The sequence below is a fragment of the Petaurus breviceps genome, unplaced genomic scaffold, assembly GCF_028583685.1.
Source record: "Petaurus breviceps papuanus isolate PSGF00001 unplaced genomic scaffold, PetGlider_PUasm1.0 178, whole genome shotgun sequence".
NCBI lineage: Eukaryota > Metazoa > Chordata > Mammalia > Diprotodontia > Petauridae > Petaurus > Petaurus breviceps.
Genome location: NW_027185777.1, coordinates 24,413,116 through 24,433,543, shown reverse-complemented (window position 1 = coordinate 24,433,543; position 20,428 = coordinate 24,413,116). Strand labels below are relative to the sequence as shown.

At 39.1% G+C, this 20,428-nt stretch overlaps 1 protein-coding gene across 6 annotated transcripts in view; it reads left to right on the top strand.

Moving 5' to 3' along the window:
* Positions 1–20,428, top strand: part of NRP1 (neuropilin 1) — a 185,999-nt gene that overhangs the window by 128,022 nt on the left and 37,549 nt on the right. For all 6 annotated transcript variants that reach the window (XM_069086469.1, XM_069086468.1, XM_069086471.1 and 3 more), the window contains 3 exons: positions 1,302–1,457; positions 5,609–5,753; positions 16,704–17,035. In XM_069086469.1, the coding sequence (XP_068942570.1) occupies positions 1,302–1,457; positions 5,609–5,753; positions 16,704–17,035 (633 nt within the window). The remainder of the gene's footprint in view (positions 1–1,301; positions 1,458–5,608; positions 5,754–16,703; positions 17,036–20,428) is intronic.

Sequence of the window (20,428 nt, the reverse complement as noted above, 5' to 3'; positions counted from 1 at the left end):
TGTTTGGAGGGGAAATATGGGAGAACTCAGGTGTCCCTGTCTTTTTCTGCCATCTTGGCTCTGCCCCATAGTAGGAAAGATTTTCAGAAACTGTGGCTATGGAGGTCACTAGGTGATACAGTGAATAGAGCACCAGCCCTGGAGCCAGGAGGAACTGAGTTCAAATCCGACCTCAGACAAGTAACACTTCCCAGCTGTGTGACCTCGGGCAAGTCACTCAACCCCAATTGCCTTCTCCCCTCCAAAAAGCAAAAACAAATAAACAAACAAAAACTGTGGCTATGCCTCAAGAAGAATTTGGAGATCTCTTACTACTGCAGTGGGGCAGGGAATATCATTCATAGTCAATGAGTAAAATTTTATTAAGATCCTGCTATGTGCCAAGCACTGGCTACAAAGAAAGGCAAAAGACAGTCCCTGCCCTCTAGGAGCTCCCAGTCTAATAATAATAATACAGGATAAAATGGAAATAAAGTGCAGAGGGAAGACTTAAGGGAGAGCAAGAAAGGCTTCCTAGGGAAGGTGCAATTTGAGCCAGGACAAACTCTCCCTAATAACAAGTAGCATCCTTGTGCCCCACCCCCCACCAAGTTCAATTCATTCTGTATCTATCTTTATACATGTTATCTCCCAGAACATGAGCTTCTGGATGGCAGGAATTGCCTTGCTTTGCCTTTGTATTTTCAGTGTTTTCAGAACCTAGTACATAGTAGGTACTTAATAAATGCTTAAGGTTGATTGATTGAAATTTTAAAAAAAAATTTAATGAATATATTCCAATTATCACTTACTAAACTGTGTGACTTTAGTTAAGTTTCTTTGTGGGGGTGGCTTTTTGGAGGGGGGAAGGCAGGGCAATTGGGGTTAAGGGACTTGACTAGGGTCACAGGGCTAGGAAGTATTAAGTGTCTGAGTCTAGATTTGAACTCCAGTCCTCCTGACTTTAGAGTGGGTACTCTATTCACTGCACCACCTAGCTGCCCCTTTAGTTAAGTTTCTTAACAACTCTGTACCTCATCTGTAAAATAAGAAAATTGGGCTAGGTGAATCATAATAATAAATGACATTTACATATTTTTAGTAAATGCCAGACATTTACTTTACTAAGTACTTTACAATGATTATCAGCTGGGTCACTCTGCCCTCATGGAGCTTACAGTCTAAACAGATCTATAAACCCTCATTATACATCACTAAACCCCTGCCTCAGAGAATATGGTTCACTTTGGTTCATATTCTTATGAATCACTATGTATTAACCAAAATATGCAGAAATACTTTATGCTTTCTTTCCTCCACAGGTTGACCTGGGCCTTCTCCGTTTTGTCTCTGCCATCGGGACACAGGGAGCCATATCAAAAGAAACCAAGAGAGAGTACTATGTGAAGACTTACCGAGTGGATATTAGTTCCAATGGTGAAGACTGGATCACCATAAAAGAAGGGAACAAACCAACCGTAAGCTTGACTTCTATCCTTTTAACTAATTTTGTTTTTGTTTTATTTTGTTTTGCTTTAATTGAGGGATCAGGTTTTTTTTTCTTAGACCTGGTTTATTTTTTTTTAATTAATTTGAAATGAAAAGTATAGTTAGAAACTTAAGCTGGACCAACATGTCTCACTTTCCTAGTTTCAGAAACAAAATGGAAATTGTTTAGTCTTCCAAGAAAAGTCAATACTAGCTAGATTAAGTATCACACTTGAGTCACTTTAAATATTCCACCGAGGGAGGCATGGATTGTATATGAGATAAATAATGTTTTCTTGGAACCTTAAGAAGCATATTATTTCCCATTTTCCTTCATTCCTTTTTATGATTTCTCCCTCCTTCCTCCATAACTAAATAACTTTTAAGAAAACTTTTGATCTAGCCAATGCATCTTGCAAGCCAATTTATAGTTTTTGACTGCTTCTCATGAGAACTAAGAGAAATGAGGGTCTTTCATCCAGACCATGCAGAAGTTACATGCTGTCCTTTTAATGCTCCCAGCCATGGAAGCAGGATCTCACTCGGTCTCTTGGGCTTTCTGCACTAATTCATTTGGACTTGGGAAATGTTCTGGGGTAAACAGCTTATTTGAAATTATGCTTGCCTTGATTTACTAATCCAAAGATTTCTGGGAACTCATATTTATCGATTGCCAAGAATTAAGAGCTTGTCCTTGGGGGCAGAATAAATCACCAGGAGAAGAGAAATACAGAAATTCAAATCTAGGCATTGTGAAATCATGAATATTGTAAGGAGTGGGCATAGTAACAATAATTGTAACAGTAATAATAGCTAGAATTTATACAGTGCCTTAAGATTTACTAAGCACTTTACATGTTATCTCTCTGATTATCATAGCAATCCTGTGGTGTAAAAACTATTACTATACCTCTTTTACAGATGAAGAAACCAAGGTTCAGAGAAATTAAGGGACTTGCCCAGAGTGGCATAGCTATTGTCTAGGGAAGGATTTGAACTCAGGTCTTCCTGATTCTAACTCCAGCACTCTACTCCTCCTCTAACTGCCCAAAATGGCTGCCTTAACTCTGTTTCTCTTTCAAATTCCAATGGACTGAGAGATCTTTACATCTGGAAGGGGAGAAAAGAGGTTTCTCAATGTGTGGCAGAAGAAAAGCAAATTATTCTTGAAGGGATATCCTGCAAACAGCAGGACTGCATATAGCTCTTATGCAACCAGTGTCCTTGTCAGGCATACGTCTTTTCAGTCCAAGGGAATACACAGCCCTTTCTTTCTATGTAACCAGTGAGGAAGAGAGGAAAGAAACAATTTCTTTGATGTAAAAAAACCAAGCACAAGGAGTGTATATAAGGAATTAATTTGGGCAGCAAAGGAAGAGATCAGTTCAGAACCTCCTGATTTAATGGTATACTCTCGGTTTAGAAAACCCTTTTTATAAGTTGCAATACAAAAACAAAAAGATAGAGCTAATGAGGAAGATACACAATAAAGACAAAAACCAGAGAGGGTGGGGAGAACCATACCTGTGGAACTGGGCCTGGGCTTTGTCTTTAAAACACAATTCTATCCATAAACTTTGTGCCATTTGCCTCAAGATGTCTTTTTTTATTATTATTATCTTTCTCTTACCTTGCATTTGTAATTCCAGAGCTTAGTATGGTGCCTGGAACATAGTATGTGCTTTTAAAATTCTTGTTTCCTTCCTTCCTATTTCCCATTGCGTGTCTTTCTACCCCAAAATAAAATACAGTTGACTTTCTGGGTGTACTTGAATTGGTGCTCAAATGGTTCTAGGTCCATTGGGGCAGGGGGAGGGTGGGTTGCCCAACTAAAGGATTTCAGAGGTACAGGAGACAACAGAATGGTGATACTGATGAAGCATGTTGCTGAGATATATACCAAGTCTGACCTTATTCCATATGTCCTTCTTTATGATCTTTGTTCTTTTCAGCATCTCTGGTAAAATCCCTCTCTTGTCTGTTTTCCTTTTCCTCACTTAGCTTCAGGTAGAGTTGGGTATGGCTCATTGCCATAATCAAGTTTCGACTGTTTCTTTTTAAAGAACTCAAATTTTCCTGAAACCAATTGAAGGGACAGACTGACCCTTATCATCAGCCTTCTCATAGACTGATTTGTGTCTGGTACAATGGAAAGAGAACTGGATTTGGAGAGAGAAAACCTGGGTTCAGATACTCCCTCAGCCACCTCTGACCTTTGTGACCCAGGACAAGTGACTTAACCCCTCTGGGGTTCTGTTTCCTTATCTCTAAAATGAAAAGGTTGGATTTTATAACCTCTGAGATCCATGCCAGTCCCAAAGTCCATGCTCCTATGATCACTTAGAGCAAATAGTTTGCCCTTGTGCATGTAGAGATTATGACTAATGCTTCTTTCAGATCTTTTAAGTCATGATGATCCATAACTCCTCATCACACAAAAAGGTTCGTTCATAGATAACTTCTCAGTGAAGTCTTAGAAGTAGGAGAGAATCTGAAAGACTCTCATAGGCTGTAATAAATTTTTATATTAAATTGTCTCCTGAGAAGGATCTGGATAAGATACTTCTTAAACTTTGGACTATCTTCGGCAGCAGTCCCTAAGACCAGGGAGGGAAATGAGCCTGATGAAAACATGAGCCTGGTGTCCTTAGACCTAGGAAGAAAGAGAAAGGTCTTAGGAAAGCATAGTCTACCTGCCCCATATCTGGAAGGCTGTAGGATGGTCCCTATCCCTACACTGGGTGATGGTGCTGCTACCCAGGGACACAGCTATAGCTGGACATAACAGAACAGGGGGAATTGAGGCATAAGACTAGGCCCACAGCAGACATGATAATATATTACATTCCTATGTCGTAATTTCTTCTGTCATTCCCCAATTTGGGGGCACTCATTTTTCTTCTAGCTCTTTGCTACTTCCAAAAATGCTGCTCTAAGTACTTTTATACCACTGAGTCAAAGGTACAGTTTAATGACTTCAAAAATATAACTGCTTTCCAGAATAATTGTACTAATACACAGCTGCAAAAACTTTACATTAAAGTACCTGCATTAACTTGCAAAGCTAATTTTTTAGCCTGCCCCTACTACCTGTGCCCCAATATTTTTTTCAGTATGTTCATCTTTGCCAATCTATGGAGGTGAGATGAATATTCACAGTTGCTTTAATTTTCCTTTTATTATCAGTGATTCGGAATTTTTTTTCCCCATATACTTACTGACTGCTAGCATTTCTTCTTTTGAAAACTGCCTACTTGTATTTTTTGAACCACTGACCTATTGGGAATGACTTTTGTTCTTATTTACACATGTGTGTCAATTCCCTATTTATCTTAAAATTCAGAGCTACATCAGAAAGATTATGAAAATTTTCCCAATTAGCTGTTTTTCTTCTCATTCCAATTGTACTGATTTTGTTCATTCAAAAGCTTTTCAATTTTTCTGTAAGCAAATTTGTGTATTCTATCTGCCTCTTTAGTTAAGAATTTTCCACCTAGTCATAGTTGCTCAAGATGCCTCTTTTCATTGTCTTCTAATTATTTTGTGATGTGAGCTTTAATATTTAAATTGAATATCCATTTGGAGCTCCTTATAATATGTGGTATGAGATGTTGGTCCTGTGACTCAACGTTTATCACTCTCTCCAATGCCTTATGTTGCCAGTTTGTCTTAGTGCAATAAATGAGGCTATCAGTGCCACTAAATTCTAAGCAGCATGACACCTTTACCTATGACCAGTGGACAGAAGGGAAGCTTCTCTGCATCTCTGGGAAAATAAAATAGTATGAATTTCCGTGGAGAATTCCTATAGCATTATGCAGGCATTTATGGTAAAGTGAATAGTTTCACTATTTGTAAATAATATTATATATCCTTTACCAAAAGCTATTTTTGCAACAATGCTTGTCTTTCTCTAGTCTCAGATTCCTCTGGTTCTATAGAAAGGCAAATAGATGATTAGCATAATATACTATGTTAGACACGGGTTATTTCTGAGTTTTGCAGAAAAGACATGGCAAGTTATTGAAGCTGCTTCATTCTTTATTGAAAAAATGCTGGGGCTGTAAATGATTTTCTGAAAAAGTCTTTTTTTTTTTAAAGACATAATATATTTAGATAGTCTTTCTCTTTCTTTATATAGATCTTCCAGGGGAATACCAACCCCACAGATGTTGTGTATGGGGTTTTCCCCAAGCCCTTTATAACACGTTTTGTTCGAATCAAGCCAGTAACTTGGGAAACTGGCATATCAATGAGATTTGAGGTTTATGGCTGCAAGATAACAGGTAAGCTCAAATATTGGTAATTTTGTTTTCCATTTGGGGAAATTTGGATTTGGGAGAAAAAGTAAGTCTATGTTTATTTTGTATTTATGTCATATATAGTTATTAAATGTTAAATTATAGATATTATATCATAGTTTATTTAAATTGTTTCCTCTGAAGATCATATTATGTTAACTCTTCTGCTACTACCTGTGTGACATTGGTCTAGACCAGGGGTCTAGGCCACATGTGACCTTCTAGCTCCTTTGGGGTAACCTTTTGTTTTACAGAACAAATCCTTTCATCAAGGGATTTATTCTGTAAAATTCAGATTCAGTCTAAAGGCTGCACTTGAGGACATAGAGGGCCATATGTGGCCTCCAAGCCACAAATTTCACACCCCTGCTCTAAACAATTAAATTCTCTGGGTCTCAGTTTCTTCACCTGAAAAATTAAGGGATTATACTAGATCTTTCAAATCCCTTCTGATTCTATATGCTATGATGGTATGGTTTAGCTTTGCAAAGTCTGTTAAGTCAAAGATTTTTAAAGATTAAACTTACTTTCTACATGTGAAAATATATAGTATTTATAGTTAATTTCATAAAAGAAATCAACAAATTAATATATCCCCATCTAATGAATAGTGAATACTTTTTTTTTAATTTACTTCAACAAACATGTTTTAGGTGGGGGTGGAGGAAGGGAAGGGAATAAGTATTTACATCATACTTGTTTGCCAGACACTGTGCTAAGCACTTTATAAATATTTGATTCTTAAAACAATCCTGGTAGGTAGGTGTTATTATTACCCCCATTTTACAGATGAGGAAACTAAGGCAAACAGAGGTTAAGTGACATGCTCAGAGTCACACAACTAGCAAGTATCAGGCCACCTCAAACATCACAGATTTGAACTCAGGCCTTCGTGCCTCCAGGCCCTCTGGAGTTCTAATCATTGCAACGACTAACTGCCTCTGTACCTTCTATGTATGAGTTCACAAAGACAGAAAAAGTCACTTCTATCAAAGAAGCTATGTTTTATTGAGGGAAAATAGAAAAATGCCAAGATTTGAGAAAGAGATGGTGTTAGGAACTGAAAGGACAAAGGAAAAACTTAAAGTAGGAGGAGACACCCTACTTAAGTTTTGAAAGAAGCCAGGGATCCTGAGACATAGATAGGAGGTAGGAGTACATTCCAGGTGGGGCCACAGCCTGTATAGTGGCATGGAGGTGAGAGATGAAATGTAATATATCAAAGACCAGAGACCAACAGACCAGAGTACTATGACATAAGTTTAGATGTAGATGAGGGTAGATGAGAGCCAGACTGTGTGGAACTTTAACTGACAGGCTAAAGAAGTTATATGTGATGCTGGGGGCAACAGGAAGCCAATGGAGATTTTTGAGTAGGAAAGTGATATAACCAGACATGTGTTTTACTAATGTTAATTTTACAACTGTTTAACTGATGAATTGGAGAAGGAAGAGATTAGAATCAGGAAAACTAATGAAAAACAATATTACAGCATTCCAAGTAAGAGGTGATGAAGGACTGGAGTGCTTAGTAATAGCCATGTTAGTAGAGAAAATGAGAAAGATGTGGGGCATGCTGATGGAGAAGGATGTGAGACAAAACTTAGCAACTTACTGATTACGAGCTGGGAAGGGGAAAATGGTAAGGGGTGGGATTAGAGAATCAGGGTTAACTCTGAAATGGCTAGCATTTACATAGTGCTTGATAGTTTGCAAAGTGCCTTACAAATATTGTTGCATGTGATCCTCACAACAACCCTGGGAGGTGGGTAGGTGCCATTTTTATACCAGTTTTACAGATGAAGAAACTGAGTATACAGAAGTGAAATGATTTAGGCCAGAGTATGTGTCTGAGGACAGACTGATTTGATCAGTTCTTCCTGACTTCAAGTTTGCAATATTTGATACTTCAAACAGTATTGATTGTTAGGATGGTAGTACCATCAACAGGAGTAGATATGGTTGAAGGATAATTGGATTCAGACTGCAAGATATTAAGTTCTGTTTGGGACGTACTGAGTTTGAGAGGGTTACATAACAATGTCCAGTACGCAGCTAATGACTGAAGTTCAGGATAAAGGTTAGGGTGGCATATGAACACACACACACACACACACACACACACACACACTGACACACACACAAATTTGGGCATCATTTGTAGGAAGATGACCATTAAACTTATAGGAATTGTTGAGATCATTGATAGATTCTAGACAGAGAGCAGAAGAAGGTTCAAGGCAGAACCTTAGGGAACAGAAGATCATTGATGCACCAGCAAAAAAGAATAAGGAAGAGTGGTTGAAAGGGTAGGAAGAGAAATAGATTAGTGTCACAGAAACCAAGGGAAAGGGTGATGGTGTCCAAAATTTGTAGAAAGGTTAAGGGGATTAAGGAAAAAACCAAAGCAAAAAATATTGTATTTAACAGTTAAGGTATTATTGGTAACCTTGGAGAAGAGGCCAGTGTCCCACCCTCATCTCCTCATCAGATTGACAAAGCTGACCTAAAAAAGAAAACAGTGTCCAGAAGCCACACTGCAAGTAGTTGAGAAATGAGTGGGAGATGGGTGAACAGAAGCCATGAGTCTAGGTAACTGGTTCTTCCTAGAGAGTCTGAGTGAATAGCTTCATCCACAGTCTCTTCTGAAGAGGACAAGCCATGAGGTATACTCAGAAAACATCCCTCACATGAAACAAATTCGTGCTTTTCAACCTCTGGGTCATAGGAATCTTCCCCTACTTCCCATCCCTCACCAGGACTTTTGGTGCCTTGAAGTTCCAATTCTTTGAAGGATTTATTTAGAATCTCTGATCTCAAGTAAGTACAGGCCACATAGAAAATGTCAGAACAGGGGGGAACAGTAAATGTCACCTCCTCTAACATATTCATTTCTTAAGGGCAGAAAACTCGAAAAGTTTGAAAAACTTTTATCATTTTATATGCATATTTTCAGGGCATTTGCTTTTCATTACCATAAATTCCAACTCTGTTATTTTCATTTAGATAGATAGATAGATAGATAGATAGATAGATAGATAGATAGATATGTATGTGTGCATATGTGTGTGTATATTTATGTATGTGTATATATGCGTGTGTGTATATACTGTGTATATGTGTGTATGTATATATATGTATATACTCTTTGAAACAAATATATTGAAAGAGAAAAATATTGTTATTGTTAGATTCAGTGGAATGAATGAGAAGAAAATAATCAGCTAAACCATTTTTCATGAAATAAATAATTATGTTAAGACCTAACTGAGAAGGAAATTATACTTGCTTACAATATAGTCACTTGAAAAATATGCTTTTTTTCCCTTTCCACGCGGTTTCTGTCCTTGATGCAGTCTTGTTTGGTGCTTAAGGACTCTGAAAATTAAAAGAGAGAGGAAAGGAAGGAGGAAGGGAATGAGGGAGAAAGGAAGAATGGAAGGAAGGAGGGAAGAAGGAAGGGAGGGATAGAAGGAAGAAAAGGAGGAAGGAAGGGAAAGAAGGGTAAGGAAGAGAAAGAATTAAGGGAAAGACGGATAGGGAAGGGAGGAAGGGAGGAAGGAAGGAAGGAAGGAAGGGAGGGAGGGAGGAAGGGAGGAAGGGAGGAAGGGAGGAAGGAAGAAAGGAAGGAAGGGAGGAAGGGAGGAAGGGAGGAAGGGAGGAAGGTAGAAAGAAAGAGAGGGAGGGAAGGAGGGAGGGAGGGAGGAAGGGAGGAAGGGAGAATCTGGCACATAAGAAAGAACATTGGACTAGATGTAAAGATTCCTGTTTTCTAGTCTATTTCCTACAACTCTATACATGTGACCACAGTCTAGTTACTTTACCTTTCTGAGTCTCAGCTTCTTCAACCCCCAAATAAGTATCTTGGACTCTCTCCCCTCTAACACTGGAACAATTCATCTCATTCTATGTAGATGATAGTTTATAAAATATTGTTGTAAGCAGAATCACCTGTTCCAGTTAATTACTGGTGGGGGTAGGGGGTCCTCCAAATGGCAACATCTGGTCCCCATTACCAGCTAACCATTGCCATTGTGAAGTCTGGTTTTAAGTCAAGCAGGTGCAACCACAGTGGCCAAAATTGTAACTTCTATTTTTAACACTGTTGTCTCACATACACCTGGCAAATAGTTTTATAAATGTTTGCCAATTCATTATTTGTTTATTTACTTATTCATTTATATCAAATATAGTCCTCAGGGGAATGACATTGAAAAGAAATAATTTAGTCTTATGGGGCAAACACAGATATAACTATCAGACATTGCTAAAAAAAAAATAAAAAGTAAAAAATTTTATAAATATAAAAAACCAAAAGTTTTGACAATTTTTAACTAAAATTCCTATTCGGACAGCTATATGTTTATGTTAACTGATACCTTCCCTCAGAAACAATATCTAGAAGGACCTTTAGAATCATAAAAGAAAGATCAAATGATGTACAGTTAAGCATGTTATAATCTCAGTCTCTATTTACCAAGATAGTTTATTAACAAGAACACTCATCCCCTAACATTAATGCTGCGGGGGAGATAGAGAGAGACAGGCACAGACACAGACAGACAGAGACAGAGACAAAGACAGACAGTCACAGAGACAGAGAGGAAAGGGCAGCATGGTGTACTGTACATAGTGCTCACCAGTGTCCAACTGTGAAGATCAGGGTTCAGATTTTGCCTCTGATTCATAATAATTTTTAACCCTGGGCAAGTTATTTAATCTCTGTTTCCCCCAGCAATTCTCTAAGACCATAAATGGCTTAACAATTCCAGGTCTTCATTGGTAGAGGGCATTTTTTTCATGGGGAATTTCCTATATGAATGAAATCACAGATCTGAAGCAAAAAACCAAGTTTACTGTTTTGAATTGAAAAGAATTAAAGATGTCACAGAACTGTCCTTCCTTATCCACCTGTCTTTCTATATCTTGGAATTATCAGAAATTCTGGATTCAAGTCTCAGCTTCAATACATATTGGCTGCATGGTTGTGAATGAATGGGTCACAATCTCTCTGAGTCTCAACTCCCACATACATAAACATCAAGGCTGTCCAGTGTACCTTTTAACTCTGAACATAAGATCCTGCAACCTCCCTCATTTTTCGGTTTCTACATTTCTTAGATGAAGTTACACCAACTGTCTCACAGAGTTGGGGTGAGGACAGAGACATGTGATGAGTTATTATGATAATCCTAATGATCATTTGTATACTTTACAAGGTGAATTTGACATGGCAGCCCTTCCTATGTGAGATGATTCTTCAAATTATCAAACTATGTGTTCATCTGGGGCCCAATCTTGAATTATCAATGTAAATTTGCTCACAATCATAGTATGAAAATGAGCCAAATAGTTTTTGTTAAAGGGATATCTTCAGGGGGCTCTTGGTTATTATTGGAAGGAGACACACAAACAAAACTGGTAACAGTTTGGCTGTAGGCTATGGATCTGTGGTCTGAGTGGAGGCTAAGCCCCATTAGCTAGGTGGACATGTAATCTTCATTAGTGAAAGGGCCTAAATCTGGTTGAAGCTCTGCTCTCCTTACAACATTCAAGTTAATTACATTTTTTTCCTCCAAATGGCAACATCTGATCCCCATTACTAGCTAAACATTGCCATTGTAGAAGGCTGATTTTCAGTCAAGCAGGTGTGACCACATTGGCCAAAAATGTAACTTCTATTTTTAACACTGTTGTTTCATGTTCGCTTCGTGATGAATGTATGCCAATTTATTATTTATTCATTCATTCATTTACTTATGTATGTACTTATTTATTTAAATCTTCACCAGATTTAAGTCTTGGGGTTCCAAATCCTAGCCTGAAGGGGGAAATATTTATTACTAAATCATAAAAAAAATTAAATCTTAAAATAAGGTTTCAACTGAGGAAATGACAGATGTCTTTGGCTGTACTTGAATTTAATTTTAACTAATTCTGATAATATCTAAGAATTCTTGGCTGTCTCTAGTAACCTGAGAATAGTCAGGATGCATGTTGAATGCATGCAATCTACTTAGAAATAAGGGTCATAATTTTGGTTTTGTTGATAATTTCTAAGGAAATAATTAAGGAATTGATATAAAAAGAATTGTGATTCTATTTTTTAAAATCACAATTTACATTTGCATAGTGCTTTAAGCTTATAAACTCTTTTAATCTCAACAACCCTATGAGGTAAGCAGGGCAAGAAGTCACTTGTTATCTTTCCCAGGTAGAGACTTGACCAAAAAGACCTCATAGCAGATCTACTTTTGAAAAAATTGTCAATGAATCAATCAATATTTAATGTAGTAGGTGTTAACAGATTCACAAAGAAGTATAAAGACATGATCTCCTAAGGAATTTACAATCTAGTTGAGGTTGTGTTCATCCCTACATCTTGAAGAGGACTGTGGCATCAGGGCAATGGTGACTCGACTTACAATGGACTGATTTGAGTGAGGGAGGGCTGTACAAGGTCACCAGCCTCACTTCTCCTCCAGAGCCATCTGGATATCCAGAGGAAGAAATACTCATATACACATAAACCAATCTGAGAAAAAATAAGTCCCCATCAGTATAGTGTAGTGCTAATTGAAATTGAAGGTAGAGAAGTGAAAGGTTAGTGTGGGCTAGAGTCATTGGAAAAGGTTTCATAGAAAAAGTAGAACTTGAAGGAAGAAAAGATAAGACTTGATGGAAAAAAATGGATATAAGGAATGAAGAAGGAGTCAAGAGTCAAAGACAATGCTAAGATTTCAAGCCTAATCGACCAGTAGAATCTGATGCCAAGAATGGAAATTGGATCATTGAATAAAGTGATCATTGGATTGCTTTATCTCCTTCATAGAATCCCCTCTTCCTCCTAGAGTAGAAGATCGTTGAGGGCAGGGACTGTACCTTAGTTAATTTTTGTTTGCTTGCAATATGGTCAAGTATTTAAGGAATGTTTGTTGAGTTCAAATAAATTTGATAGTTGGAAAGGAAAGCTAATGTAGCAGAGGAGATAAAGTTTGAAGCCATATTGATAGGAAGATCATCCAGGCCTGGAGATAGCCTTTGTATATCCATTTGTATTAGCTATGTCTTACTAACCCCATTTGGGGTTTTCTTGGCAGAGATACTGGAGTGGTTTGCCATTTCCTTCTCTAGCTCATTTTATAGATGAGGAAACTGAGGCAAACAGAATTAAGTGACTTGCCCAGGGTCTCACAGCTAGCAAGCATCTGAGGCTAGATTTGAACTCATGAAGATGAGCCTTCCTGGTTCCAAGATCAGGGTTCCATTTCCTATGCCACCTAGCTGGTAGAGGTAGAGATGGACTATAATTGGCCCATGGTCACACAGCAAGTAAATCAGAGTTCAGACTCAGGCCTCCTGCCTCCAACCCATCTCACTTTGTACTGTTTCGCAGTTATGACAGAGAGGTTACAGAAGAATGGAAACTGAGAAATGCCCACTATATTTGGCAAGAATGAGGTTATCAGCGACTTCAGGGGGGCAGTTTCAGTAGGATGGTCAGGAACAAGAGGCAGCTTGCTGACTGTGAAGAAGACAGTGAGTAAATTAGAAATGCATCAAGTTAGAATTAGGGCTGCTAGGAGGCACAGCAGATAGAGCACCGGGCCTGGAGTCATCTTCCTGAGTTCAAATCCAGCCTCAGACACTTACTAGCTGTGTGACTCTTGGCAAGTCACTTAATTCTGTTTGCCTCAGTTTCCTCATCTATAAAATGAGCTAGAGAAGTGTAGCAGCAAGCACCCCAAGCGTCCTCAGGCTTTGCTGTCAACACAGATTCTTAGATCTGCTTTGTTAAAGGAAAGCAACTCAAAATGGGTTAACAAGCTTACTTTAATCAGTCAAACATGTATCATTTACTTAGTTCAGGAGAAAAAGGTCAGCACCCTGAACTTCAAAGTATACAGGCAGAATTATCAAGACAGAAACAGATCAAGTAGACAGCTTTCCAAACTGTCCAGCCATTACATCCATACCCAATCAACATCTGGGTTTTTCAAAGCCAGGGGTCTCTGGACAACAGCTTCCCAGAATCCACATCAAATCATAGAACACTTCTCAAAGTGAGCCCCAAAACAAAGCCTCACATCAGGGCTTATATAGCCTTCTCCTGGCTCAGAGAATGTAACAACCTTATTGACCCACTGGCCAATCAAGAAGTATCTACTGAAAAACAAGCCTCCCACCCCAGGCTCGAGGTGCACTTTAGCCTAGGGGCAGGGAAGATCTTAAAAATTTACATTCCCATTACAAGAAGGAAATGGCAAACCACTCCAGTATCTCTGCCAAGAAAACCCCAAATGGGGTCATGAAGAGTCAGACATGACTAAAATGACCAAACAGCAACAACAGACTAGTTAGAATCAGTCTTTCAGACACCCCTCTCTTCCTCCCCCCAAACTCATTTGATCCATAGATCACTTCAGCAATGCATTCTCATTTTTACCAGAATCAATTCAAGTAGCATTTAAGAGCCTACCTACTTAGAACAGAGACCTTGTGTTAAGATAGCACAAAAACAGAACAATCCTTCCCCTTAAGAAGCTTACATGCCATTAGGGGGATAATGCAGGTAATATATAGATAATACATGGATAAGTAAATACAAAATAAATTGAGAAAAGAGAGAAAAATAATCAGAGCAAGTTTATACTGCCACAGAAGTAGAGTATTAATGGAAGATAAAAATTTGGGGAAAAAAATACTGGAAGAAAATACAGTTCAGCCATGGGACATGGCCTGTATGGATCCATAGGGACAGAAGGCAGCTTGTTGGGTTTGAATAGCACAGCCCTGCCTCACTTAAATCCAGTTCCCTTCCTGATGCCATTGGTCCTCTTTGAGAACAAAGGATGAACAACAAAACAGCATGGAGTGGGTTGATCTAGATGGACCACAGAGTATGTGGAGGAGAGTAGCAAGGTGGCACAGTGGACAGAGTGATCACCCTGGAGTCAGGAAGACCCGAGTTCAAATCCAGCCTCAGACAAAACTCATTGCTTGTGACTCTGGGCAAGTCATTTAATCTATATTTGCCTCAGACTTCTCAACTATATTAATGAATATATTAATGATAAAATTACAGGTTATTATAAGGATAAAATGAGATAAGATTTACAAAGTGCTTAGCATGGTGTCTAGCCCATAGTAGATACAATATAAATGTTAATTATTATTATTAAATACATTTAAAGAAACTGGAAAAGTAGGGGTGGTTAATTATAAATTGAGATGTCTCTTTTCAATTGAGGAGTGGGGAGGCAATGAAGTTCTAGAACCAGGAAATAACAAATAGCTTAGGAAGATTCTTTTGGCCTTTGTACAGAGTATTGGAAAAGTGGGACGGCAAGCAGCCAGAAAACCGATTAGGGAACTGTTAGAGTAGTCTAAGAGGGGGTGATGAGGCTCTGAACAAGGGTGGTGGCCACATCATTTTGGAAGAAACAGCCATGGGATAATGCATTCATGCTCTTTTGGGTCTGGTCTTTGGTGCTCTTTGAAATGAGAGGACTCCTAGTGTAGAAATAGCCTCCCTTGGTTCAGACCAGCAATTCCTTCCTCACCTGTGACCTCCTTGCTGTTGCTCACACAAGACAATGCATCGCTAGATTCCGGGGAATGTTCACTGACTGTTGTCCTTCCTAGAATACTCTCCCTCCTCACCTCCAACTGCTGGCTTCCCTGACTTCCTTCAAGGTCCAACTAAAATCCCATCTTATATGAGAAGGCTTTCCTGATCTTCCTTAATACTACTGTCTTCTCTCTCTTGCTTGTCTCCAATTTATCCCATCTAGGTCTTCTTTGTACAAGGCAGTTTCCATGTTGTCTTCCCCATTAGACCAAGGGGTCTTTGACAACAAGGACTGTTCTTTGCCTTTCTTTGTATCTGCAGGGCTTAGCACAGTGTCTGACATACTGTTGTTCAGTCATTTCAGTCATGTCTGACCCTTTCTGACCCCATTTGGGGTTTTCTTGTCAGAGATACTAGAATAGTTTGCCATCTCCTTCGCCAGCTCATTTTACAGATGAGGAAACTGAGTCAAACAGGGTGAAGTGACTTGCCCAAGGTCACATAGCTCAAAGGGTCTGAGGACAGATTTGTCTTCCTCACTCTAGACCTGGTATGCTATGCACCATGGTCCCTCCTAGCTGTCCCAGCCCGATATATAGGAGGTACCTAATAAATACTTGTTGATTAATGAAACTATGAGAATTGCCTGAGGCACTGAAAGATTGTGACTTGTTCATTGTCAGTCAGTATATCAGAGGCAAAACTTGAACCCAAAGTCTACTTGATTTCAAGGCCAGCATAAGCAAACACTGATCATCCATGCAGATGCCTAGGGGTCCCCAAACCACACTTTGACAACTGGTGTTCAAGAGAAAATACCTAGCTCCTGGACAAACTGGGCACAAACCGTGTCACTGTGCCTTAGAACTTTGTGTGTAAATAAGAGAGAATGAAAGGAGAAAAGAATATTGGAGTTTGTTCTTTGTGAGATGCTTTAGTTTTTGGTTTGAGGCAAAACATTCTATGCTTAATCCTTGCACATCATGACTTTCCCCATTGTGGTTATGCTATATCACAGGTCAGCGTAACAAATTAAATGGGAATTTGAAGGGGAGTTTTGTGGAAGCTGCAGGATGACATAGGAAGGCCTGCAGATGATAGGAGAAAGTTTAGAAACTCAGAAATGCATAAAATATATGTATAGTACTTGTAAACACCCCGTAAAGGAAAAAGAAAAAAGTTCAGACTTCCTCTGTAGTGAAGGGAGGGCCAAAAGATTTTACATGGATTTTCCAGATCGCAGACCCCAGAAATGTGGAAGGGAGAATTGTAAAGGTTTCTGCCAGTGCCCTAGGTTTCTTCAGACAGTGGAGTTCCGCAGAAAATCACTTGACATTACCTAATTATTCCCTTTTATTCCACAGATTATCCTTGTTCTGGAATGTTGGGGATGGTGTCTGGACTCATTTCAGACTCACAAATCACAGTATCAAATGAAGGAGACAGAAACTGGATGCCTGAAAACACTCGCCTCGTCACCAGTCGCTCAGGCTGGGCATTGCCATCTGTCCCTCACTCTTACACAAATGAATGGCTCCAGATAGACCTGGGTGAAGAGAAGATTGTGAAGGGCATCATCATTCAGGGAGGAAAGCACCGAGATAACAAGGTTTTCATGAAAAAATTCAAGATCGGATATAGTAACAATGGCTCTGACTGGAAAATGATTATGGATGACAGCAAACGGAAGACCAAGGTAAGAGAGCTAGAGGTCGGCATAATGCCCTGTTCAATCAACAAGTGTCTATTAGCTACATACGATAAGCCAGGCACCATGTCTAGGCTTCTATTCCAGTGGGTGAGATAACATGTACATCTATCAGTGGCTATAAAATACATATGAAATAGATAGAAATTAACCTTATGGAAGGCAGCTGTTGGGACTTCCCGAAGAAGGTGGGGCTTGAGCTGATTATAGATATTGAAGGAGTTCATGACTAAGAGGTAGAGATGGGAAGGGAGAGCCTTCTGTCTGTCCAAGGACACTGGCCAAAGCCAAGGCAACGGGATTAAAGGCGGGTCTAATAGAGTCTTTAGATTGTTTGGAGTCAGATATCTCCACCTTTTGTGAAACTACTTAGATCTTTGGGGGTTGGAGTGCAGAATAGAGAGTAGGGGTACTAATAGTGAAGTACCTGGCATAGGGATAGTGGGGCTGTAGTGTTATGGGTTGTTGTTTGGTCATTTGAGTCATATCTGACTCTTTGTGACCCCATTTGGGGTTTTCTTGGCAAAGACACTGGAGTGGTTTGCCATTTCCTTCTCCAGTTCATTTTGCAGATGAGGAAACTGAGGCAAACATGGTTAAGTGACTTACCCAGGGTCCTATAGCTAGTAAGTGTCTGAGGCTGGATTTGAATTCAGTCTTCCTGACTCTAGGACCAGCACTCTGTGAACTATAGTACCACCAAGTTACCAGGGAACATGACAATAAAAACTACCTTGACTTTTGGCTAGGTAAGCTTCATGATCCTGGACCTGAAGTCAGAAAGACTTAAATTCAAATTTGGCCTCAGACATTTACAGGCTATGTGACCCTGGACAAGTCACTTCACTCCTCTGTTTTCTCATCTGTAAAGTGAAGATAATAATAGTACTTACCTCCCAGAGTTGTGAGGATAAAGACTGTCAAACCTTAAAGTACAATATAAATGCTCATCATTGTCAACACCTCCTAGAGGACGCCGGATATAAATTAACTTTCTTGGTATGGAAACTTATAAAACATAGGAAGCTTCCCATTTTTCACCTATGATGATGATGATGGCAACAATAAATAACTAAGAATTTATTAAGTGTATACCATAAGCACCACTCTAAGTGCTAGGGACACAAAGGAAAATTGAAAACTCTCCCTGCGCTCAGAGAGTGAGGGAGATAGTATGTATATATAAACAGGAATAGACCAGATACGGGGTAAATACTTGGTGTCCCAAAAGTCTCAGTGCAACTTTAAGCTGTTACTAGCATATGGTTTACAAAGCCTTCTGCTCACAAGGACTCTATGAAGTTAAGTAGAGCAAGTAGTGGTATCCCATTTTACAGATGGAGAAGTTGAGATTGAAGAGAGGTTAAATGGCATGTCTGTGGTCACTGTAGCGCCAATGCAATATTCACGTCATTGACGGCAATTATAAATATGCTGGCACGATTCTGAATTGCAAAATATAACAGACTCTCCATATATAAGACAGAAGCAAAATATTTATTCAGACACCAGAAAACCAAATCCCAACACCAGAAAGTCAAATCTATCATAGTAACAAAGAAGTTAATACAGAGAGCCACAACATCCTTAATCCATCCCACAAACAAATGCTCACAAGCCTAGCTCTCTCCTTGGCATCAGCTTCTCCTCCCTCCAGCTCTAACTGCTCTGACTCCCAGCTTCCTGTGGACTCTGCTGCACCCTTCAGCAAACTCCTCCCACCACTGACACCATGTGATTACATTTGGCCTATGAGGGGGCAGGGAAGATCTTCAAATTGCCATTACCATTACAGTAATACAGTGCACAAGCCATATAGTTGGGAGTGCAACCTAAGTCCCTTTATTCAATACAAAGCACCGTCTCTCCATAATAGTAATAGAAAGGATTATAGTCAGATGAATGCTGGCACCAGTTCTAAACAGCTTCTGAGAGCCAATTGTTAAATTTTCTATTTGAGCGTTTGCGCTTCAGAAATTGGCAAATGCTCCAAGTCAGGACATAATTTGTTGTTTTGTATATTGGCTAGATTTAAGAGAGTGATGTAGAAAATGTGAATGTTGCAGATTAAATTTAAAAACATGTCATGAGTACATTTTTTTTCACAGTTAGTTGTTAAACATTTACCAGCACACCCTTGGTTATAATACATGTAATCCAGAATTCATTTCACTATGTTGTGTGATTTTAAAAATAAATGGTCCTGTACAATTAAGTTGCTTTCAGCTGGTATTGAAATTGGTTTGTATTTCCTAAACCAAGAGTTTTTAAAATTGAGGGGTGGAGGGGGTGTCCTACAAACTTTCGGATTTTTTAATCAATAGTTTATTACTGTATTTGCATATAATTGGTTTCTTTTGTAATCCTATATATCCTATTTTAAGTATTTAACATTCTTCTGAGAAGGGGATCATAGCTTTCATCAAACTGACAAAGGGGTCTGTGATGCAAAAAAAGGTTGCTGAACCACGTATCCTAAACTTATTAACAACTTAAGAAAGCACTAAAGGGAAGGAGCACACAGGTTGGGAATAAGAATCATGGGGTAAAAGGTACAAGGGATTTTAAAGATGATCTGAATCTACCCTTTCATTTTACACATAAGAAATCAGAGATCCAGAACATTCATGTTACTTACCCAGGGTCACACAAATTATTAGTGATAGAGATAGGACCAGAACTCAAATCTTCTCACTCCCAATTGTGTCTCAGATCCCTTTGGCAGTCTGGGGAAGCCCACGGGCCCCTTCTCAGAATAAGTTTTTAAATAATTGAAGGCATAGAGGACTCTTTCCATCACACTGTTGCCTCTCCTTCCTTCCACAGTCAATCCACAAAGCAGATAATCCTCACCCAAATAATCAAGAATTGAGTTTATAAGACCAGTTGAATGATTACATACAGTGATATAATTTCCGTTTAGTGCCCTTCTTAAATCAGCACAAGAGTGAGTGAGCTACATCTCATCCCTTGAAATCGAGAAGGTCCTCAGCCCTCCCCCCAACAGCACTCTCCCGTCCTAGTATCTCTGTTGAGCTTTGCCTATGACCTATTCTCTAGAGAAAGAGAGATCATGGATCATTGTAGGGAACATTATCATCACACCAACTCTGAATGAGTGTGGGAATATGGTTTGATAAAGTGATGCGGGCCAAAGTTGCTGGAGGCAGGAAACATAAACTCTGCAATGCTTCCAACTCCCACTCATTCCAGATGTGTTGACTCTGTGGAGACAAGCCATGTCTCCCATGTGGGACTAGTTAATACATCAGGCCATCTATGCAGGGTTTATACTTTCTAAACCTCTCTTACCCCCATCTCAAGCTGATCCTTCATTTGTAAAATGTCTTTGTTATATTCTCTCTCTCTCTCTCCCCCCCC